At 37.4% G+C, this 24,685-nt stretch overlaps 2 protein-coding genes across 4 annotated transcripts in view; one reads left to right on the forward strand and one right to left on the reverse strand.

The window, feature by feature from the left end:
* LOC122571384 (26S proteasome non-ATPase regulatory subunit 1) overlaps positions 1–6,279 on the forward strand; it is an 88,792-nt gene extending 82,513 nt beyond the window's left edge. Inside the window, exons 11-14 of the mRNA XM_043735057.1 lie at positions 958–1,292; positions 3,732–4,084; positions 4,680–5,025; positions 5,923–6,279. Coding sequence (XP_043590992.1) covers positions 958–1,292; positions 3,732–4,084; positions 4,680–5,025; positions 5,923–5,993 — 1,105 coding nt within the window. The 3' untranslated portion in view covers positions 5,994–6,279. The remainder of the gene's footprint in view (positions 1–957; positions 1,293–3,731; positions 4,085–4,679; positions 5,026–5,922) is intronic.
* Positions 1–24,685, reverse strand: part of LOC122571385 (5-hydroxytryptamine receptor 1A) — a 121,212-nt gene that overhangs the window by 17,749 nt on the left and 78,778 nt on the right. For all 3 annotated transcript variants that reach the window (XM_043735058.1, XM_043735059.1, XM_043735060.1), the window contains 2 exons: positions 17,661–17,893; positions 27–243 (listed from right to left, as the gene is read on the reverse strand). In XM_043735058.1, coding sequence (XP_043590993.1) covers positions 27–243; positions 17,661–17,893 — 450 coding nt within the window. The remainder of the gene's footprint in view (positions 1–26; positions 244–17,660; positions 17,894–24,685) is intronic.

The raw sequence follows: 24,685 nt of genomic DNA on the forward strand, positions 1-24,685 counted from the left end.
GTCAGTGTACCTGATAATACACTAACCTCCCGAGGGTGGGCCCTGCGGGCCACCCAGCCATCCGGAGGACCAACCTGCAGTTCCTCCTATATTCTGTTGCTGCTTCGCCAACAGTCTGACTGTCAAAGCGTACGTAAGCAACATCACGCCCAGTGGTATGTAAAAGCAGATTATGCTGCCGATCAACTTGTACAGAGGATCCGGTATTTGACACGCGCCGTCCACCAGCACGGAGTCGTCTTCCTGAAACATCGGTATACAGGATTATGCACTTAGTGTCGCGACATTTCACGTTTAACTTCATCTTTCCATGTTGAATTCGCGAAAAATCCATTTTCTATGGTGTCTTTTTTTTTTTTTTTTTTTACAAAGAGAAGTTGGACATTAGCAGTTTGGTTATTTATTTATTTTTGTATATTATCGTATTATATATGGAAAACAACGCGGAGGATGTTTCTGCGTGTTCCGTGGTATCTGTTAGGGATTTAAGGATTAGTTGGAACCCCGCAAATCTTTTCGCTACCTTTGTGTTACACCGAGATTTTTAAAGTACCTCGAATGTCGCAGACATCGTTGCAATTCCGTTCGCAACTAACACACGGTGCGTCTCGATTTATCTTCGCGTTACGTTGTACCGTGTAATCCAGGAATTTCCAAATTTCTCGTCGAAATGCCCGTGAGCCCGATCAAAGGACAACCACGTTTCCATTTCACCGCAGATTCGCAACGAATACATTCCTCGCAATCTACTCGCTCGTGACGAGATTCGGCCCGATTCAGAGTGAATAGATTCCTCGCGACCTAACAGCTCCATCCAAACCACGCAATTACGTCAAAAACAACCTTGAAACTGTATGATCGATGGATCTGGCGAATGCATTATCTCAACGAACCATACGTCATCTCTCATCCGGTATGTAAGTCAGTTAATGGAGAGCTTTGTTATTTTTGTTGCAGAACACCGGAGCAATGTCCCAGTGTGGTTTCGTTGCTGGCGGAAAGTTACAATCCTCACGTGAGATACGGCGCAGCGATGGCCTTGGGAATAGCGTGCGCTGGCACAGGCTTGAAGGAGGCCATAGCTCTGTTGGATCCTATGACGAATGATTCGGTGAACTTCGTTCGTCAGGGTGCTCTGATCGCGTCTGCGATGATCTTGATCCAGCAAACCGAGGCGACGTGTGCCCGCGTCAAAGATTTCAGGGCGTTGTACGCCAAGGTCGTCGTGGACAAACACGAGGACGTAATGGCGAAGTTCGGCGCTATCTTGGCACAGGGTATCATCGACGCTGGTGAGTTAACTTTTGAAACGACGTTCATTCTCTTTCGTCGTCATCTTAGATCGCGGATGTTCGTGCAAATTCACATTTTTATGGACGCAATGAGAGAAATGAAACGCCAGCAGAGACTTGTTCTGCGTATTAAATACTGTAGCGAGCATTGTAATGTATCTTCGTAGATTTTCGCGTTTTGCGCGTTTTTAAATTTCCCACAGACGCAAAGATATCCGCGGTCTACTTAAATTTCGATCACATCTTTCTTTCGCAACGACTTCGAATCGTTTTTGAGCTTGAAAGCGCAACGTACAAATGCGCACGCAATATGAGAGAATTTATAAAACATCCAAAGTATAGTGCTTTCTATGACAACGGGTAGGTAAGGCAATGTTCTATCGAGATTCTAGTTGGTTAATTATGCTGTGAAAATTATGAATTTGCATGGAAGTCCGCAGTGTACGTATCGTGTAGTAGACGACTCGGTCCGATTTTTCTCAAACTTGAGAAATTTTTGGAGATACAATTCGACGAAGAATCAGCCGATGAAAGGGCTAGGGTGAAATCGGACGATACTCGATAAGTCTTCTTAGCACGGAAATATAATACAGATGGACGATCAAAGGTTCTTATTACGAAGCTTGTCCTGTCGTCGACGGGAAATAGCGAAATCGAAACTTCTCCGTTTATCGTTGCAGCATTGGTTGTTGCGACGTTGTTTGAGGGATAAGTTGCAAGCTGATCGTTTCCTTTTGAAGTGTCTGATACGTTCGATGCGTCTGGACGATTGCGGGTTTGTTTTATCGCAGTGCAGGTTATTTTTCAGTTCCGATGCTCTCGATATTGTCGAACAACCGAATCTCTTTGTAACGCGAAGAAATAGTTTTTTGATAATGGAAGCTCTCAAGCAGAATATTATTCGAAAGAAATACTGCGAGCCTTTTATAACGTAATACAGAAATTTATTAAAATTTATGATACGGGGCGACTTTCCTCTTAAAATGCGAAACATAACTGGCAATTTTACGTATTGGACTTCGAAAATCGTACAGATACTCCAAGCATTATATTAGGTTGTCCGGAAAGTGTCTTTCTTTCGTGTCTTTTACAACAGTGCACCTTCGTACAAACGTGAAACCAAGTGTGTGAAATGTCGCGGTGTTTATCTCAACGGAACAAAATGAATCGACAGAATAATATAAAAGAAAAAACGTTGTGCGTCTATTATTTCCTCATAAAACGAAAGAAACTTTTCGGACAACCTAATAATTTATAAAGGGAACTAGTTAGTGTATCGTGGTACACAATGGAACGAGAAAGAAGATTTAAGTTGTGCGAGTTACGTGTAACAATTGCGCATTATTATTGCAAATGTATTATTGCCACTAAAAGTCTAAATAGATGCGTAACGGATTCTCTATCTCTATTTTAAACAATAATGGAGCGAAATAGTTCAACTAGGGAATTACACTTGAAGAAGTTGGGTCATAAATTTGATGAAGGCAGGCGAACTAATTAACTTGTCCACCGTGTTTCCCCTGCAAATGTGTAATTTATCGTCTGCAGGTAAGGCAATAGCAATTATTTAAACATCTTTTAATTGTTTATTAATGGAACGCGAACGTTCGTAATGAATTTATGAGAGGTTTAAAGGCTGCAAAAATACACAGAATGTACACACTGTACGAAAGGTCCGCTATTTATTGCATTAGGTTGTAACGTATTAAACGTGCAATCTTGAACACGTTCGTATCCACGACGTAAGGCGTAGAATATAAATTGAATCGAAAGATTCTGAAATTAAGCGACCCATTTTCTAGTCGCTTTATAACCCGACGATATCATAAGAGAACATTCTAAACTTCAAAATATGTCTACAAAGACAATACCTACTTATGGAAATATCGCCTGATGAAACTGAGATGGTATTAAACGTGTTAGTTTATTAAAAGGACGAGTGATAAAATTATAACAGTCAGTGCATATTAAAATCGCTTCAAGTACAAGTACAGAGATAGTGTACGTCGGTTGTAATCGTTGCTCTAAACGCTTTCCCATCTAGAAAGCATGTTCGTCTATTTATATCGACCAGTGAACTCAGAAAAAGTTCAAATGTGATTCGTGTTGACGATAACTCACAACGGCGATAATGTTTTTGTTCGAAGTTCGTTTATTCTCGAGGCTCGCGAATGAAAACAATGTTGACGCTCTAAGGCACAACAATATGAGTCACTGCCGATGACTCATGTGCCGCTACAAAACAATTCAATATCTTTTGCAGATGGAAACATTTGAAGAACTGCCGCCACGAAGTTGGACATCTCGCGCGTTACGATACATTTATTTATTTATTAAACGGGCAGAATCTTTGACTAGGCCCCATTTCTTCGATGCCCATAAAAATATGAATTTGCATATTCAATATTCGCTTGTACGTAAGAATGATAATGGTTCCAGGTGGCCGAAACGTGACGGTATCGCTGCAATCAAGAACAGGTCACACGAACATGCTGGCAGTGGTCGGTGCATTAGTATTCACCCAGTATTGGTATTGGTTCCCATTGGCCCATTGCTTGGCTCTGGCCTTTACTCCGACTTGTATAATCGCTCTGAATGCTCAACTAAAGATGCCAAAGCTGGAAATTCGTTCGAATGCCAGGCCAAGCGTCTATGCCTATCCCGCGCCTCTCGAAGAGAAGAAACGCGAGGAAAGAGAGAAGATCACGACCGCTGTCCTCAGCATCGCTGCCAGAGCTCGTAGGCGCGAATCCGAGAGGCGTGCTCGCGATTCTCACGAAAAAATGGAAGTGGTGAGTTTGAACAATTTTCTCGAATATTTCGTCGTTCAATAGTCGAGTGGTTGCCGTATTGTCAACATCGATCGGGTTCGTAGAGTCGCGAGCGAGAGGTTGAGAGAGGGGGATCACGAGAGGAAAAATTCTAAAGTTGAGAAATTAGTGGACGAAACTAAACTTAAATATTAAAGTGCTAAAATATTAAAATACGTAAGATATATTATATGTATTTTTAAAGGCTTAAAGTTCTGGATAAATAAACCTCTCGTACATGCTTCCCGGTGATTATCTGGTTTTTAAAAAACGATGCACTCGTATCCCACTTTTCCACTAAGCCCTCAAACAGTCTCGCAGATATCTTTGATAAATCTCAGAACTCTTCACAATTTTCTTTCCTCTCGTCTCGGTTATGCGATGTTACCTCTGCTCCTTGCACGATTTTCTTTCCAGATAATCGTAACTGATTATCTCTTCGGGTCATCCGTTTTCCTGGAGCGAAGACCAATCTCTTAACGCACTGACTCGCCGCAAAGCCAGATAAACGATGCTTCTACAGGCTGGAATTGCCTGCTTCTTTTTTTTATTTTCGTCGTTTAATTTTTAATCGCAGGATCCGCCAGAAACAGCGAAGGAGACTGTCGAGGCGGCGGCCAAGGAGAAAGAAGAGAAGAAGAAAGAGAAGGAGCCAGCGAAGGAAGTGAAGGAAACGAAGGAAAAGGTCGAGAAGAAGGGCAAGGACGAGGGCGAGAAGACGACAGAGAAGGAGAAAAAGGAAGTTGAGCCCAACTTCGAGATCCTTCAGAACCCGGCTCGCGTGCTGAGACAGCAGCTGAAGGTGATACAGTTGGTAGAGGGTAGTCATTACGCGCCTGTTAAGGACATTCAGATCGGCGGTATCGTCATGGTGAAGCACATTCAATCGGATACCGAAGAGGAACTCGTGGAACCAGTAGCCGGTAAGTCGATACGTTTTAAAAAAATTGTTACTCTGCGATGACACCGAAAATGGCCATTAAGTTTTCGAGAAAATCGTTTTATTATGACAGTTATTTCTGTCTTTATGTATAAATTAAGTTACGTATTAGGGAAACGTAATTAAAGAAGGATTTAAACGAAGAATACATTTATTCCGTCGTTTCTGTTGGAACGTATCGAAAATGTAGCAAACTGGAAATTATTTCAAGAGGATGAAATGAAATTAATTGAAGTCTAACGGTACACGTTCGTGAAATACCAATTTAAACGTATTTTCTGTTTATCACGAGTAACAATATATACAACGATGAACGTAAGAATAAGTCTGATGTAACGAATGTTTGACATAATTGTCCAAGAGTTTGACAATTCGATTGTCCTCCACGGTTATCAGGTTATACGTTGTTATACTTTGAAAATTACATTTTTCCTTCATTCACATTCTCGCTGACATAGTTCTAAGTTAGGAGATCCTTTCCTCTTCCGTTCCTCGGAAGAAAATTTTGCACCGATAAATGTCAAGAAACCTTCACACGAAACAGGCAAAGCGAACTTCAATATTTGTCTCGTGAATAAGAACTTTCTAAAATCCAAAAGGTAGATATTTTGCCTACAAAATTCCGTCTCACACGGTTTTCCAACGATCAGAACTAAGAAACTGGTTCCTGGAATTTCTTCATCGATAGACGAGCTTCCTGGAAGTCAAACTCATCAACCATATTCTTTGCGTTTCAAATTCTTTTTGCTTGTAAAAATTATCGCAGAAAGCCAATTACTCTCTTGTCGCCAGTTAATTGTCTGTGTCGCTCGCCGAACTGGTTCGCTTTTTAGGAAAGCTTATCGCCGCTTTAGGTTCGATTATGGTCGTTATGTTTCAGCTTATGGCCCTCATCCGGAAGAAGAGCAAGAAGCGGAACCTCCAGAGCCATTCGAATATACCGAAGATTAAATGACGTGTGGCAGAAATTCTTCTTGTGGCTCCATCGACTCAACACGGGTCAATCGTTCACGCTACGCACTATAGTTCACTGTTAATAGAAGCAACACGGGAAAAATACTATGGCCGTTTCCTCTCCATTTCATGTAACGCCTACAGCGACACCTCCTATCTCTTATTTTTGTATAGTTAATTTTATCATCGTTAAACAGCGAATCCTCGACGTCGTTTACCATATACAGTTTACAACTGCTGTTTCATTCGAGTTTTAATAAATATATTATTTGGTCTAACCGCATATACGTGTATGTGTTATTAATCCAAAGCTCGTGCTCGTTTTAATATGACCGAAAATTGCGGAAAAATGCGCGTACGAGAGAATTCTGCGGATAGTTGTATAAATTTTCAGTCAGAGATTTTGTTCGTTCGCGCGTTAACTTCGTGCTAAATTTCCATAGTTTTTTAAGTAAATGTATTGCAAAGTTCAAAGCAACTTTTTGAAAAATCTCGGAATTTTTTTTCCATTCTCGCTATATGGATAGAGGATTGAAAGCTGGGGATTTAACTTTACATAGATTCTTTTTGCAGCTAGTTTTACGTTGTACGCAATTCTTGGCACGCAGGTTTTACGTTTAGCAAACATTTACAGCGTTTTTTTTAAATTATTTTAGTGCATACAAAGGATCTGCGATACGTTTTACGAAATAAACGAAGATAATTTTAATAATTCACCTCGTAATTAATAATGAAACGAAATTAACGATTAATAAAAGAAAATTTCTGATGAATAATTTCTGCCGTAACAATATTTTAACAATTTCTTAAGGTAAAGCAGTAAAAGGTAAGTAGATTTTACAAAATTTTCACCTAATATTTCCATTACTTGTTCTATCTTCATTCCACGAATTATCTTTTCTGTTGTTCATCGTGGACTATTTTCAATAATCTCTTTTAAAATGGCATTTCGATATGATATTTTCCGGCTTTTCTGCCGACTTATCTTCCAACGTAATATCATGACTCTCGAATTCGACAAATCAACATTTACATAAGCTTCCTGAAGCGGTGAATTTATATTTTCAGCAGCTGTTACGATACGCTTTCAAAGTCGAAACTCATAAAAAAGTTACGCCAGTATCCCGTTGATTCATGACGTCGAATAATGAAGTTCTAACAACTTTATTTTAAATCTTCTAAATATTCAACAGCCGTGCATTGTATTGGATTTTTTCCTCTCCTTTAACCAGCTTATATTAACCAAATATCGGGCAAAATTTCGAATACGATTAAACTTTCCACAAATAAAATTTCATATGCACGAAAGTAATATGTATGATGATATACGCTATATTGCATTTGCCATTATACCATCTAGATTATTTTCATCTCAAGGTTACATACCCTGAAGTTAACGATTCTGGCGCACGATTTTTAGCGCGAACCTTGCCAGCTAAATTAATACGGAACAAATAGTTAAAAAGCGAAGAATAAATTAACGATAGTGTGCCCTTTTTCGAATTTTACTTCGTTGATCCAAATATTTGTTTGTCGCGTGACTGCATTCCGAGAACTTACGCTTCCGAGCATAACACACGTGTATACGCATACAACAACAATTTCCTTTGCTCTCGTGAGTTTTTGACAAAAGATAGCAGAATCCTGAGTTGACCTTTTTTGAACTAATACTACGTTCCACAGAATACATAATACGTACCGGTGTGAATCGTTTGGTCGATACTGTATTTCATTATATGAGCCAGAAGTCGCATTGAACAACTCCATAAATCGAAAACACTGCGATAAATGAGCTTACAGAAGAGAGTGATTCGTTTTTTTGAAAATGAATTTATTAATCGTCTAGCTGGTTAATGAATTAGAAGAATTAATAAAAGAAAGTGGAGTTGATCAATTTAGATAATACGTGCTTTAATACGTTAAAGTGGACAGATGTTGTAATATCGTTCTAATTAGAGTAGCAATTGCATTAATTCTGACATGCTTCGTACAGTAATTTAAATAAATTTAAATAAATGTTCCGATGACTTCACAGAAAAACGAAAAACGAGATTGGTATCAGGAACGATTGATCAGATCACCCGTGACTTCTTTAAAAAAAAAAAAAAAAAAAACATCGCGATTCATCTATCCCCCCCCCCCTTTATCGATATTCTTCTCTTCGACGAGATATTGGCGTGTCGTATAGAGCGATTGACGAATACCTTCATCCGTAACCTCCATCCAAAGCGATCGACTCAACGTTCATCGAACGGTCAGGAAACGAGCGAACATGCCGTTTGAATTCGTGACTCCGTGAGAGCTCTAAACGAGGGTTAGTATCTGCGAGGAAAGAGGCGTGTTTTCGTGAAATAAGAGAGCTCGCTTCATTGTCAGTCACTGATGACAAGACACTGGTCAATCAAACTGCTGGAACCAGTGTCTATACGCGGTTCCGTGAAACTTCGTTTATAGACACGCGGTGGTAATTTATTAAATGAGATAATCGGAGGTGAAATAAGATTTATAATATTTGGTTGGCAACTAAGTGATTGCGGATTTTGTCAATACTACCTAATGACAATATCTTTTATCCAACTTCTACAAAAGTTCAATTCAGCTCGTTCTGATCTTGCCAATTTAATTCAAGTATCAAGATACATCATTTGTCGCTTTCCTCTATACGTAACTGTATTTTTCATGATCGTTCGAAAAGTTTCTTTAATACAACCTAATGCAAAATCCGCGATCACTTAGTTGCCAATCCAATAGAATACAGAAGAAAATGTGGCTCGTAGTTTTATTCTTTACTTATCCTATTCGTTTCCTTATCGAGTTTTTATTAGAATTTGACGAAGAAACTTTTCGAACGATCATGAAAAATACGGTTAAGTATAGAGGGAAGCGATAAGTGATACTTGATACTTGCTTGAATTAAATTGGCAAGATCAGAACAGGCTCAATTGAACTTTTGTAAAAATTGGATAGAAGATATTAGTAAATAGATAATATTTATAGCGTAGGTAGTATAGGACAGTCCATTTCAAAATATGTGGTACTGTACATTTTATGGAATAAGTTATTATTTGAAAAAATTGAACGTTGATTGAAAGATCTCTTTTCATTTATAATATCAAGCTTGTTTACCTATAACCTTTTACTACGTACACGGAAAATGATAGTCTCAATCGAGGCATACTCTCTCGTCCTATTCTATTTCTCTTTTGTCCCTGCTATTATGATATTCACTATATCCATCGGTACATTTCCAACAAATTTTTGATCAAATATCGATGAAATTTGATACGCAATCACTGGATTCATTTCACTTCTACCTAAATTGTTTTACCGTCAACGAATCCGAGTCTATCAAAAACAGAGGGTACAATAATATCAATTTCTATAATAGAACGAAAAAGATTTGAACGTTTTGCACACAGTATTTCATTTCATATAGGAAATGAATTTTGCAATGGATAAATTTTTATTTTCTAGCGCTTTTTGTAATTGTTAACTGCGTCAGACAAATTATAACTATCCTTTCGATTGTTGGTTTCCTGTTTTTAACGCATTTTTATGTTTGAATTTGGTATACATTCCGAATATACGTACATTGGCAAAAGTTAAAATTTGCTATTGCACGTTTACATTTACAAATTTTTACATTAGCAAAGGTTACATTTCCCGTCGTACTCAGATTTATAAAAATTGAAAATTCAAATTAACGCTAAAGCTCATTTACAGTAGTCAATTTTCAATTCCATGGTTGAATTTTTTCGAATTCTTTTAAATAATATAACAGCCAGTTAACAGAACGATGGATAAAAGCTGTCGCTCGACTCAAAATCTGCAATAAATATCCCATAACATTTTAATTTTTGTTTTCAAATATGAAACGTGAAATGAACGCAAGAATTTCAAATTTATGTTTAAAAGAACATCGGTAAAAGGCATCTCTGAAGAACTTTTCCAACTTTCCACCAACGACATCGTAAATAAATCATTACGATAAATTGGCCGTGAAATGAGGTTTCCTTTACAATCGAATTCCCGCGATTTTTCACTACGCAATTTTTGCTCTTTAGTCTTCTGACATGCAGAGTGCGCTGCATGCGATGATCGCGAACGTACGCGATTCGAGTGCGCGGGTACTAAATGATCTTTTCGTATTTTGCCGTGTCGCACAAAGTGATTTTGCTTTCGAAAATGTCTTACCACGAAATAATAACGTTAAATAAACTAAATACTTAAAATTTCTCCGGCCAAAAGTGATGTGCGTGTAATGTGTATACCGCGATTCGAATGTAAACACACAGTGGGTGCCATATTGAAGAATTTCGCGCGTTTTGTTGTGTCAGAATACTGTTTCTTAATTTAAATATTCAATATATACAAACATATTACGATGAATCTTTGATTATTCGAATTAATATTGTTTCAGAATGATCAGATAATCACTGTGTGATGATCAGGTTCGAAAAATCGTACGATTCGTGTCGCAATCAAATTTCACGTGAAGATGATGTGTAATTTATTACGTATTGTTGTGTTTGCGTGTTTCAATTATCTTCTTCTCGTCTCGCAGCGTACTTTCTCAATGTTTTTGAGTTGCTAACATGCATCGCGTTTCCTTTAAAGTAAGGTTAACCTGGTCTTGTGTTTCGCTCGTATCGTATCAATATTATTTACTGTGTTAAATATTTTTGGATTCTCATTGGTCCTTTCAGAAAGATGTCCTCGCGATGCATTACCTAATCTTAGAGTCAATTATATCGAATATTCTACCATTTTTAATGCAATCTTATATATTATTCAAACTCGTTAAAATTTTCATTTCGAAACGTGTCGTTAACATAGTGTTTGTGCACAACGCTACAGTGATCTGAATTTCCATTATCGTGTGACAGGATTAACGTAATCGAATGTTGCAGCAACGGGTGTTTGGATAATCGAGGATCCGCTTCACTAATATTTGGTAAGTTTGTAATTGTTTGGTTGTGTGTTATATATGACATAAGTACAACTTACTTTGTAGTTTCAAGAATTAATTTCTACCGAATGAGTCGTTATATTATACAATATTACTCTCTAATTTCTTCGGTTTCTACAAGAATGAAATATATTATGTATGCTTATGAAATATATTATATGTTGTATCGATCTAGTATGGAATGTCGACTATTTGAGATAATGAAAAGACAATATATTTCTGGTATTCAATAAAGCAGTTAGGCGGGTTGTAATGTGAAATTAATATCGTTAGTCTCATACTTCCTATAAATAAGTGTTTAAATAGCTCGTTCGAGGAAATAGAAAGAAATATACGATAATAAAAAATAATTGCGAAAGTATCTGTATCTCAACGATCAAAAGATCATATAAATAGTTTTGCTCGCTTTGATAGATTCTTCGTTAAAAAGTTTTCTGAAAAAAGTGGAACTCGGAGTTAACGTTTCCTTGAAATTCTTGAATATGATGAAACAGGTAGCGGCAAGGAAATTAGAGTTTAATATTATGCACGTATAGAATAAAAATATAATTTATTAATAGGGTCGATCTAAATGTTGCACACTTAACATTTAGAGAAGCCTATATACATTATCGATGAAAATCGACGTGATAATTCACGCGATATAAATATTAATACACATAAAACGAATTTGAATTTTATAAAGTTTTTTCCCGCGATACTCGATGCATTCTAAATACCTGCATTTGCATTATAATACGAAATTCTTTCCTCCTAATTTTCTTCCTCGAGGCAAAAGTTCCAAGGAAACAGATACTACGGGCAAAATTTGGAATACAATTTTTCCCAATAAAATTCATCGCGCCTGGAAACATTCCGCCGCTTAAAACAACGCCTTGAAACACAAACCATCGATTATTAATTCTACGCGCGGCGTGTTGGTACCAATTTCGTGCATGCTACGCGTGTCGAGGGAAACGCGCGAATTACCATTCGGAATTCGAATTTCCATAGACGAAACACGGACCGAAATTCATCGTTTCTGCAGTCAGAGCCGTGTATTTGGCTATGAAATGGTTCAAGATATTAACGTTCGAGGATGCAACGGCGCAAATTAGATGTGTTAGACTATCTGTGAACGTTTTTTCGTACGTTGCCCGCGTGTATCGAATTTCTCCGGTTCGCGTGAGAATATCCCACGTGTTCGACAAAAAACACTCGCCTTCTTTAGTCGCGTGCATCGTGAAAATACTATTTCTCTCGCTGCGCAACACACTTCTATCGTTTTCGATGTTTTCTTCTCGCGGGAATTACAAAGCCGCGAAGATTGATGACTGTTGGAACGATCGAAATGAAATCATCGGGGATTGGAGATTTAATTGCGTGAAAATTGTTTCTTTTTTCTTTTCTTTTTTTTTTACAAGCTGTAATCTTTTCTTCTGATTTAGAAGAAATATTCCGAACACGTTGTAGTCCATTCATATAGAATTCAGTATCAACTTTTACATAAATTCTTCTCGAAACGTTAGCGAGAAAATATTTTTGTTCGAAACGTGGAATGGAAACGCAACGACGTGGAAATGTAAACCATTAGAAAGATAATAAGTTTATTAGTTAAATATCTCGATCGTAGTTAATAAAACGTTTGTACATCGCAATAGAAAAAGAGCATTTTTTAGAAATTTCATTTGTTATAATTTTCATATCTGGTTAAGTTGAAATCCTACATCGTTCTCATTCCTTTTTGCATTTCCTCCGAGCATTTTCCACGTATTCTGCATCTCGGACGACTTATTCAAAATAGTGATAGAATAAAAGCACACACAGACTTTAGAAATATCAAGTTCGTAAGGTATTTCCAATTTTGCTGAAAATTGTAACGCGTACAATAAATTAAAATAAAATAAACTGAAATATAATCTATTGGAACGAAAAATTAGTTCTTAATAATTTATCAAAGTAATAGAGATCAGAGTAATTAGGGAAACGATATTTTAAATTTCACATCTGGTTACTTGAATTTCAAATATTACGAAAGATATAGAAGTTTTCAAGGAAGTTTCGTCAGTTATATCGTAAACGTGGATTTCGAAAGTTTTTCCCACTTTGCAGAAATACGAATGCTCAACGCTGCATACATAAGTATGTACGTCGATTCTGAATCCAATTTACACTTCTGCCTTTCTTGCTTCTCTCTCAACAACATTTCTTATTAAAAGACGTTTGTGCATTCATGGCATAGAATTTTTATTCCTACCGAGAGATACCGATAAGAAATGGCGAAAACAATCCTGTGAAGTAGCAGATGCTCTCGCAAATTGTTTGCAGTTTCGAATTAAAGCGAAGGAACTGCTGGAACAGCAAACGCAAGTAGCGTTTACTTAAGACGAGCGAGGAACTTTGCCGAAATCAATGAATTTAAGAATAAATCGATGAAAGTTTTTCCAACAATTTCCTGAATTAATCTCGCAATAACTAACGAATGTTCTTGAATATTATAATGAAATGAATTGAAAATATCTGATAATAAACAGAATTATAGCAGTCACCTATGATCCATCGCCGGTATCGGTCGAATATTAAATTAAAGAGACGATCAATACAAATTTTTATTACTAAAAAATGTTTGTTACTCTGTGAATTGGATTGTAAATTTCCAAAAAAAAAAATCACGTTTTCTTCTGCGGTTTTCATTCGCATGAACACCTACACCGCACGCGAAAGAGGTGCGTGAAACGTGTCGTCGCTTCGTTAAAACAAACGACATCCAACCGTAAACAATGAGCATCGGGTGTCCATGGTGCGTTTGGGAATTAATATCGCGAATTCGAATCGCGTTTTAATCCCAGTCGGGTTAATTGGAAGCGCGTTGGTGTGTTCGGTTGTTAGGCCAGTGTGCCACGTTCCCGCACAGAAACCGTGTTACATATTTCAGCGAGTTTAATGAGTACACGAGGAGAATAGGAATTAATAGGGCGGAACGGGATAACTTTTCTTGCCGTTGAAAATTACAGTTGTTTGCGAGACTCTCCATGAGCCGCCAGCCGAGTGCTTTTTGGCAGACAAACCCGTAAGCTCGACGAATATACCGTTTCGGTTGTCGTCGATTCGTGCGTTTCTTTTTTAGCGAATAAAAAACATGCCTTGCGATGATGTTTGAAAAAATAGAAATTTTTATTCGAAAATTGTACAGGATTGCTGGGTCGTATATATACACGTGGCGGGCAAAAGAAAATGTAAAATCGAATGATCGAATAAGAACGATCTATTGGCAACTAAATGATTGCGGGTTTTGTCAATGCCATCTAATTACAAAATCTGCAATCACTTAGTTGCCAACCCAATATCAACAGATTCAGCAACAATGTCAGATATTAGCCGCAGAATTGAATTGCGCGATGCTTTGTTAATGCTATAAAGAGCAGCTCGATGGAAATGATTTACTAATAGAGTGGCGACAATTAGAAATTTAAGACATGGGTGAATCTAGGTCAGAGTTATAACGAAGAGTTAGATCAAAACGAACTACTAATAAATTCATGGCAATTAGCCCGTTTTGATTCCAGTTAGCGATTCTGAATTTCTGATGAGTCTTTGCGCGGTACATAGCAGAGTTTTACATATTAAAGCTAATGGTACGCGATTTTGGCATAGATGAGTTGTACAATAAAATACCATTGGATATCGGTTTAAAATACCAAAATTATTTAGTAGCTTGAGAAGAAAAAAAAAAAAATTGAATTCGAAAGAATTAGAGATTTGCGGCTCTCACAGACCAGAAAAATATGATTCAAGGAATAGAATGCCTGAATAAACTGCATTTATCAATTTTCATCATATATATACCGCCGCTAGAATATTATTAATTTACCGCTAAAAATAACAAGAAAGATAATTCGTTCGTTTAGTTATGAACTGTTTTCTATCAGATTCTATATACGTTTTATTTCCATAATATCGGATTTTTGTAATCGCATGAAAGTACCAGCAAATGATACGAAATTCAATACAATTCGATGAAATTAATAAATGCAACAAGAAACGCGGTGGTGTACAAATGCATTTTGTAGCCACTGAACGTTCGCAATTCCGTGATATCAACGTCGAATACTTGAACTCTCGTTCATTAAGACTCGATGAAATTATTGTTGCCACCCGGTTAAACCGTCTTTAAGACGAAGACTTGCCGAAGAAGACACTGGCGATCTCATAAAAGATTTCAAGTTCGCCGAACTGGAAAATTAAATCGCAGATAAGACATTTTATGACGAAGGTTGTCGCAGTTAAGACTGTGGTGTTTCCGCGAGTATTTCAGTCGATCGAGTTTCTTATTGGATCGAGAATAGAACGATTCGATCATCGGGAATGTTTCTCACGGTCTCGTTACAATTATCCAATTTCATTCGACATTTGTCATATTTTGTATTTGCAGGCGATAAAAATAGAAAGAAAGAAAAAATGAAAATGTAACGCGAAATGTCGCAAATACGTTGATCCAACCCACGCGAATTATATTTTATTAAAAAGCTGCACGTTTATCGTTCTACTGTCGAGGCACGAAATTTGCAGAACGAGATTTCGTAACTAGGTGAATTGGAACTACACCGATGACAGTGGCTTGGATTCCGTAAAAATGCAAATATGAAATTCCGTGAAACATTGGCAGGGAGTTTTGACCTGGAAAATTCAACGACCCAATTTATCATTTGAATTTTCCCACGGAAGGCGTCAGGATTTGGATGTGGAAAATTATCCGCATTTCATTGTCTGCTTCCTTGTTTGTCTACCGTTTTCGTGTTATTTCGTTGTTTGCTTGAAATTTTCAAGAATTTATTGCAGTAGCTATTTTTAACTGGCTGTTAAACGTTTGAAACTGCGCGATGTAATTTATCCTACTCGTGGAATATTTATTACTATTCTCGTACCAACTATTGTATATTTATTTCTATCGTCGTGTTTAACAGCTATATTAAAAATTAGACAGGGAAAATAGTTTAATAGATTATAAATATATAAAATTATAAATAAATAAATAAATAAATAAATAAATAAAGTTTTTTTAAATGTTCATATTAATCAATACAGATCTTTCAATGGTTAGTATTTATTTCTGTCGTTGGGTATCATAGAAATTTCTTCAAGTTAAGTTAAGTTAGACATTTTTTAATATTCAATTAGACACCTGTATTTTACAAGCTTCCCCGAGCACGCTTGATTCGGTAAAAAATAATTTCCTTTGGAATATCAACTCTACAGAATTCTTAGTAATTCAATTTCAAGTTGCCACAATTTAATTTGAAATTTGTTTCAAACTTGCGTAAAGGAAGGAAACGTTGTATAATATTTTCCCATTTCTTACGAGAATCTATTTTAAAGCATCCCTTTGTTCAAAATGCAATTGTGATACAAAAGAAACGATCCTATTCCGAACGAGACTTCCAGTAAGAATTAAACAAACTTGAGAAAGAAACGACGAGCGAAACACATCATCCTACGATATACTTTGTATACTTTTATTCTTGTCTTTTTTTTTTTAATTTCGTCTTAATGCTGGCTCGATCGTAATTAATAATTAGCGGCCGACACTATGCCGATAAAATTTGTAATAAAAGTTTGCCATGGGATACATACAGATAAAATATTTAACGTTGGATAGCAACGATATCCTTGAACTCCTTTTCTGCAAAAGTTTTCAGAATAATGTTCTTGAAGTGGCTGCCGGTTCTTTGTATTTCATAGATTTTAAAAGCACTTTTAAGAGGTAGCCTTCTACACGCATTCAGTTTCTACGATCCTTGTCGGAAATACACGAGCGAAGAAAGAGCTTTATGTTTCGTGTAGCACGAAAAGCCCGTGAAATTCCTGTCAATGGTTTCATAAACGAGTTATTGGAAAACAAAAGCTGTTTAATGCGTTTTTCTTTCCCATCTTTTTATACGCTCGCTCTCTTCTAAATTTTCTAATTGATGCCTCATACACTATAAATTACACATTAATTCGAAAGATTACTTTTCTACTTCCCCTTTACAAACCAAATTATTCCTTTTATCTTCATTTACCGCGTGCGTACATCTAGGGATCTTCTATTCTATATGTATATGTAGTATCGTGGACAAATGGCTTAAGAAATATCGAGTGAACCATAAGCAATGTTGCGACAAAGTCTAAGTGCCGACAGGCCTATCAATGTGTCGTCGGTACTTGGACAAAGGGATGCTTAACCACCCGTGGTCCACCCGTGGCCACCAATAAGATAAACGGTGCATTGGGTAAGAATGTTGTCTCACATCGTCAATTTATTATTATTTTGCCATTATATGCTCTGGATAATAAAAATACTCCCGTGGCGTCCTGAACGAAACATGCGATTTCGGCGTGGCAGTCAAAGTGTTAAGGGAGAAAGACGAATTAACAGTCAGTAATTACTTGAGAAGTCAGCGTATTGTCAGCGTTGTCGAGGAGGATGGTCCGCGTGAAAGAGAGCGTTAGTAAATTAACTACTTAATTGTCTTAGTTATAGCACATTATCGTATTTAGTTCAATAGCCATCGTCTCCTGTTTAATATTTCTAAATAAACAAAAAAATCCTACATATATAAACACCATTTCGCCTTGCGGAGAAAAGAAAAACCCGAAACACTCTGTGGATATCGCGTGCCGCTTGTTTTTACGCGAATCGTAACTCGGCATCGGTTGTTTCGTCTTAAGTGTCTCACCTTCGAGTACATGAGACTGAGAGGCAGGCTCATGGCGATGCTCAGTACCCAGACGAAGCTGATTTTCAGCATGACCCGCCGCCTGGTTTTATTCCGGCCGAATTTCATCGGGTACCGTAGACTCAGGTACCGGTCCACGCTTATGGTGCACAAGTGCATGATGCTCGCCGTACATAATAATACGTCCAGGCAGATCCACGCGAGGCAGTAAACTGACGGCAGAGGGAAGTATCCTGTAATAAAAATGAATGTTGCTCTATTAGACGCGCTGATTATGCAATTCTATTAAATTCAAGCGTCAGATCATTTGCACTTTGCAATATTGTCCTTCGCTACTCGCACCCGCGCAAATTTACCGCGCGAACATTCTTGTCTTTCAATTACATTGTTTACGGGTAGTTGATTAACCAGGATTATCGTAATCCACGCACAGCGATTAAATTATCTCTCTTCAGGCATTAGAATTTCATTGTAAAATCCAGTATGCGATTCTATGTCGCATCAAGGAGGAGGGATTTTCGTGTGAAGAACGAGTTCTCAAAATTTTGATCGATTACTGGTTCTATGGGACTAGACCTTTTTCAGATGTAAGTAGCGTAGATATAGTCGCGAAGTAGAAATGTGATCTTTTTATTTTAGTTCTTTTTATTGTCTACTGTATGGCATTTGTCACGGACATACGAATGCAAAGGTTACGGAATTTTGCTAAAGTCAGGTAGTTTACGTTGGCATGGAACCAATTTTTTGGGGAGAGAAACATCGACGTTGTTTAGGAAAGTATTATGAACAAATAATCGAATAAAAATTGTCCCAATTCGTGGAGAAATTTGCAACAAGGTGGATCAGCTTCGTTCGAAATTGATTGATCAATTAGTTTTCCAGTTATCGTGCTCGCCAGTTTGAAAAGTTATTAAACGTGGCGGCATTCAAAAGTTAATAAACCGTAACAAGTATAAATAAATAATCGAATAAAAATTTTGTTCAATCCCTGGCGAAATTTTCAACAAGGTGAACGAGCTTCGTTCCAAATTGATCGATCGATTAGCTTTTTTAGTTATCCTGTACACCGCAGTTTGAAAAGTTATTTAAACGTGACGATGGTATTAAAAAGTTAATAAACCGCAAGAAAAATCGAAAAAAAATTACATCTGTCCTTGAGCACCATATTTACAGCCGAAAATGACTATGTAGTGGTCGGTCGAAAAGAAGAAGTTCATAAGGTCACCTTGTCACTCTCCTGAAATTCTCAACATGAATTCACAAACGTTCAAACTTTCTCGCTAGTTTACCGCTAAAGTCACATTTCTCCTGAAAGCTTCGCGAGCCAAGCGTTGTCGACGCTGTACGTTCCAGCGAAACCAATCTTCCGTAGATCTCAACGAGGATTTTCGCCGCTGGGAGGAACGGCGAAGCCACGGAGAACTCGGCAAAATATTTGACGAGCAATTAGGAAGTTCGAATCCGGCGGCTGTGGGTTTCGGCGCCCGGTGTCCGCAAAAAGCGCAAGCTACGCGCCAGGATTGATCGGAATCTCAGTGCGACGATGGCACGTGTGATTTCTCGTTCCGTGTTCGCGAGAGTTTCCGGCGGATCGGATTTCCGGGATCGCTCGGCGTGCCAGCGTCTCTTCGCCCACTCTCGCTTAGCTTTCCACCCTCGCGTTTCACCCCGCCCGCGTTTACTCGCTCAACTTCACCCTGATACTCGCCGTTTTTCGCCACGTTTTACCTCCACGCGGCACGCGAACCGTAAAATAATTTACTGTTAGCGAGATAGTTGGTCGGTTTGCTACAACGAACCTCGACTGTCAACGTATCTCGTAGCGTACATCGGTTTTCTTCGAAATTTCCCCGATATTTCCAGTATATTATCCGTTGAAGTAACTACTTTAAGACAAATTCTACATCTTTATTTACGTATATCCGTGACCTGGAGACTGCTATTACGCAGAAATATTCTAAATAACCCATTTGCATCCAAGTGCGGATTAGTCTGCGACTGTCTTCCGATGTGAGAGATCACGTTTGACCCTTTTGTCAGCATCTCGTCTATATCAGTTTATTATTTTCTAAACAAGTCTTACTTTTGTTGTGAAAATCTTTTCAACTGCCACTGTGAGTAAGTACTGTCAATCTTAATTAAATTTAACAAATTCAAATTTAAAAAATATTCTAATTTTATAATATAATTTACATGTAATAACATTATGTATTGACCATTTTAAAGAATTCCTTGAGAAATAATATGATTTAATTTCCATTTTAATCTAAATAATTTTTTTTCTTAATAAATAATTTTTACTCGTTCCCTCTGTTATGAAGAATGAAAGATGCGATGTTTGCGAAGTAACATTGTCTACCAATCGTTTTGAACAGTAAATTTTCGATAAACTCCATGAAGAATTCCCATGTCATTTACTGCACCTACGACCGACCGCGCGCGGTGATGGAGACTTCAAGAAAAACTCTACATCTTTATTTACTAATACTCAGAAATATTCTAAATAAGGAGCGGTGCATATTATTGTACCCTGGAGTATACATTATGTTTTGAGTTGCAAGGCTTAGGAGCAAAGGAACTGATAAACAGATTTCTGTTTATATTCCCTGTAGCCTCCAGCCCAAGTTATAAGATTAACTTTTTTGGCAACGTCCTTTTGCTATAAATACATGAACGTGCTCCCTATCATTCCATTGTCTAGTAACACTAACAGAGTAATAAAGATCTGAATCAGCATAAACTTATACATTATACTTATACTTGTACCTTTAATTATTTCAATATACTTTTCTATTACAAATTCATCCACTCGTTCTTCAATCAATGAACCTCAACCTCAACATTATCTATACGCGGGTCGAGTTTTATAAAAAGTTCAAGCCTTGCCGAGATGGAGATCTTCATTCTTAAAGTAGAAACTTTAACGCGTAGCGAGCCGCTGTAAAAATGATTTGTCGTTTAATTACGGAGAAACTGTTCTTACAAAGTTGGAAGAATGCCTCCTTGAAAAAAAATTATATTAATGCTTCGGGACTGTATTTACGTTACAAAAAGGATCTCGTATAATAACTGGCAGCAGTTGGTCTAAAAGAAATTCATAGAAATCACTTGCTTCTATCGTCGTTGCGCGACAGTTGCTTCTTAAATTCTCAACGCGTTTAAACTTTCTCGCTATCTTACGGCTAAAATCATTTTTCTCCTGAAACCTTCGCGAGCCAAGCATTCTCCGCGATCTTTTCTTTTTTCTTTCCCCTTTCTTCCAACAAATTCAGCTCCGAGCTGGCCGTTTTCGAACGAAAGTAACGCTAAACGCGTAATATCGGCAATTTCGGCGTCTAAGACGTATCGCGATGCGAAGTTCCGTCGATTTCTCGATTGTTTGTTGGTGTGCGCGTGTAACGAGTACAGACAGCCAAGAAATTTCTTCCTACGAGAGGAATGTCAGCCATGCGCGAAGAATATGGCTTTCGAGTCTCGGCGTATTTTACTTTTGAGAGACGTTGTCGCGCTACGAATACCTTAAATGGTATTCTTAAGGTATTTCTCCTCGTAGCGTATTTCGCTGGCGAAATTATAGCGCGCGGAAGCGCGACAGGCTGCGTGTCAGCACACGCGGCAGAGAAAGAAACATTTTGGTAAAACTGAATGCAGTAGCCCGCCCTTCGCGTAAGCTCGCCTGGCTTGTGTTATATCTGTGCACAGCGCACACTTGCACACGCGTGCTTTACATTCGTCCAGAACTTTATGGAATTGCATATTTTGTATTTCTCTGTCTCAAAAATGATACCGGTCAGATCTGCGCATTTTTTAATACAAAATTTCCAACACAGATTTTTTGCATCGTTCACTAGCTCGTTGAAAATCTCGTAAGAAAATTTTCGCTGTAATAAACGAAAATGTGATCTTGTTGTCAAACGCGATTGTTTCATTCTGTTAAATATGGAAACGTTGAATCTTGTATCATTCTCTAACACGTAGCTAAAATTTGAAGAAATTAATTTGGTCGTCTCAAATATGTTGGAGGTATAATAATTGGATTCCAGTTGTTTCTTAATTAAAGAGAAGAAAAAAGGTCTACGTACACGGTAAATATTTTTCAAATTCATTTCAGTGAGAGGAACCGTTTGCAGGGAAAGCAGTTTCCTTTAATTACATTTTTAGTTGTTTTTCACGTACTTACGGTATAGGTATAGCTACTTGTTAAAGTCTTGTAATTTTTACACATTTTGAAATATTCACGAAATTCTGCACTCATTGAGCAGAGAATATTAGTATTTTAATAAATGCTGTATTCGTTAACAAAGTATCGTTCATTCCGTTAAGTTCAATACACAACCTCATATGAAGTTTATTAAAAGCTTTCCATAGCGTACGAACAATTTCATCAAACGCATGTCAACGCCAATAACACCGGCAGAGACAACAATTTTAGAGAAAATAAATTATATCACTTCATATAGAACTCTCCATAACATTCAGGACTCCTGCGAAGGATTATTATTATGGAACAATCGAATCTCTCCGTGATCGAATGTTTCAAATTGTCCTTATCGATCGTCGCAACCCATAATTACCTCTAGTGTTTATTTATTAGCCAACAATTATCTCTAGTGTTTATTTGTTCAAACGTGGGGAATACAGTGGCTTACGAAAGAGTTGGAACATTTACAGAAACCCTCTATGAATAATTGTGCGTGTCATACGGAATTTTTCCATTTTCACTTTCGCTCTTTCAATTCCATCGACAGGGCGATGACAGTTAAATCCTTGTTTTAACGATTGAAATTTAAAGAAAAACACCAGGGGAAATTCATTGGCATTGTAACGGGTAGATAGGAAATTTTTGTGCTTCTGTAGAAAATTTGACAACGCAAAATTGCACAGAAGTTTGTTAGTATTTTCTATGGAAATTTGTACAGCTTCGGATTGACATGCTCCAAATCTGACCTAATCTAATGTACATTTTGAACATTAAGCGGATTAAATTCAAAGATAACACGTTCTTACTTACTTTCACGAAGCTTGATTTTCTAGGGAAGATTTAGAAATCTCAGGTTTTCTTAATAAAATACTCTGCATCAATTTCTCGAGACTCTCCGATTAATTTTTTGTCTCGACTTGAACCAAACTTCCAAAAGCAAGACCGAAGTTGAACAGCAATAATTAAGAAAGTCGGTAAACTTCGTAATTACCGTAAATGTATTTACAAGCGGAATGTAGAAATTTCATGGAAATTCGCCGAGGACACCTCGGTAAATGGCGTTTCGTTTTGTTCAGAGGGTTTCATATTCGCGTCGGCGGTCGTTAAAATTAAACGTGGCGATCTTCTCGAGCGAAGACGGCCATCTGCTTAATGACATCGCGCATAAAAGGAAAACTGTGCGTCGAATTTATCGTTAGCCAGCAATTACAGGCCGAGTTGACAAAGTAAGCTGCGATAATAAAAATAAACGAGCGAACCGCGAATCTAAATAAACGTCGTCGTCCGTGGATTTCGCGAACTCGACATGCAACGCTGTTCTACGAGATGTTTTTTCAAGTTTCATGTTTTTCAAAAGGCAAGTACACGCAACGTTGACTAGGATCGCAGAAGCGACGAAGCAGTTGACTCAAAGCTGTAAGTTTTAATACGGCGGTACGGGCTTTTTGATGTTAACTATACGCGACTGAAACGTGTTATAAAGAGAACAGATCTCGCAGGGAAATTTTTTAACATTTCCCGGAGGTGTGAAAATGACGAGAGAAATTGTTTATATACGTCGATACGCGCAGCATTTTATTGGACGATAAAACGTAATTACAGAAAAATGTGGAAGTTAATATGAATAATAATTGAAGCCGATGGATATAAAATCGATTGCAGTTTTCATTGTATGATGCGCTTTCTTCAAAGAGAATAAAACGTTCAAATAATTCCTGTAGAATATTTTGTTCCTCTATTATTCGCATTAACGTTAACGATTAGCGACTATTATTTGCAGATTGTATAATACAAAACCCTTTGTAATATAAAACACGTTACGAAGCATCGAATAAGCTACTCTGTTAATTAATTTCGTTATGTCTTTCTATCAGGACCAGGTTGTGCTTTCGAACATATTTCGCGTTAGACACACAAAGATATATTTTTTCCATATTATCGCTTAATCTCGTCGATTACATAAAAATACATTCCTTTCACATAAAATTCTTCTATTTCGACTCGTAGTTGTTCTTTATGGAAATCGATATGATCGAAAAAGGCACTCGATGTCAATAAAAAGGAGGACGTACCTTTACGTGAAGCGTTAAACGGTAAAAATTTTTACAGTGTGAAATATTTCAAAAATCCGTATATATATACGCATTTAGCATTTAATATTTTTCACAAGATGCTTTACAAGATTTCTTCTCAGTCGTCATTTATTTGAAAAAATTGTATTAACACAGACAATGCATCTCGTAACACACGAACAATATTTTCGCTGCAATGAACACGTGTTAAAAATCGATGACTGTAAAACATCAAGCAACGATCCACTAATTTAGAGATGTGTACATTAGACACTTCCTTAAGGGAAGTAATATGAGTCGGTTGTTCCATCCTCCACGCTAACATAATATACTTGAGCATACAGCGACACAGGTATGATCATAAATCAACTTTCAAAGCGCGTCGAGTCTACCCTCTTCTCGAATATATCCACGTTCAGCAACGATAAAGCTCGCACGATGTCACGAACAATCACAGGAACATATCCTATCGCTGCTCCCGAAACTAGCAATAACGTCAAACACACTTCTCCGAAAATTAATATAAAACTCGAAGAACTCGTACAGCGAAACAGAGTTTAAACTCAACGAGAGTGTAAAACCAAGCTAGAGCGAGTAAATTGAGAATATAAATTCATCTAAATGTACAGTCATCCACGGAAGTGTTTTTACACGCTGTAAAAAAGAAACCATGTTTATTTACCGTGCTCAGAGAAAATCGCGAGATTAAGTTAAAAGTTTGCGCGGATTTTGTACAAAATTTTGATGAATTC

The sequence above is a fragment of the Bombus pyrosoma genome, linkage group LG10 (assembly GCF_014825855.1).
Source record: "Bombus pyrosoma isolate SC7728 linkage group LG10, ASM1482585v1, whole genome shotgun sequence".
In the NCBI taxonomy this organism is placed as follows: Eukaryota; Metazoa; Arthropoda; class Insecta; order Hymenoptera; family Apidae; genus Bombus; species Bombus pyrosoma.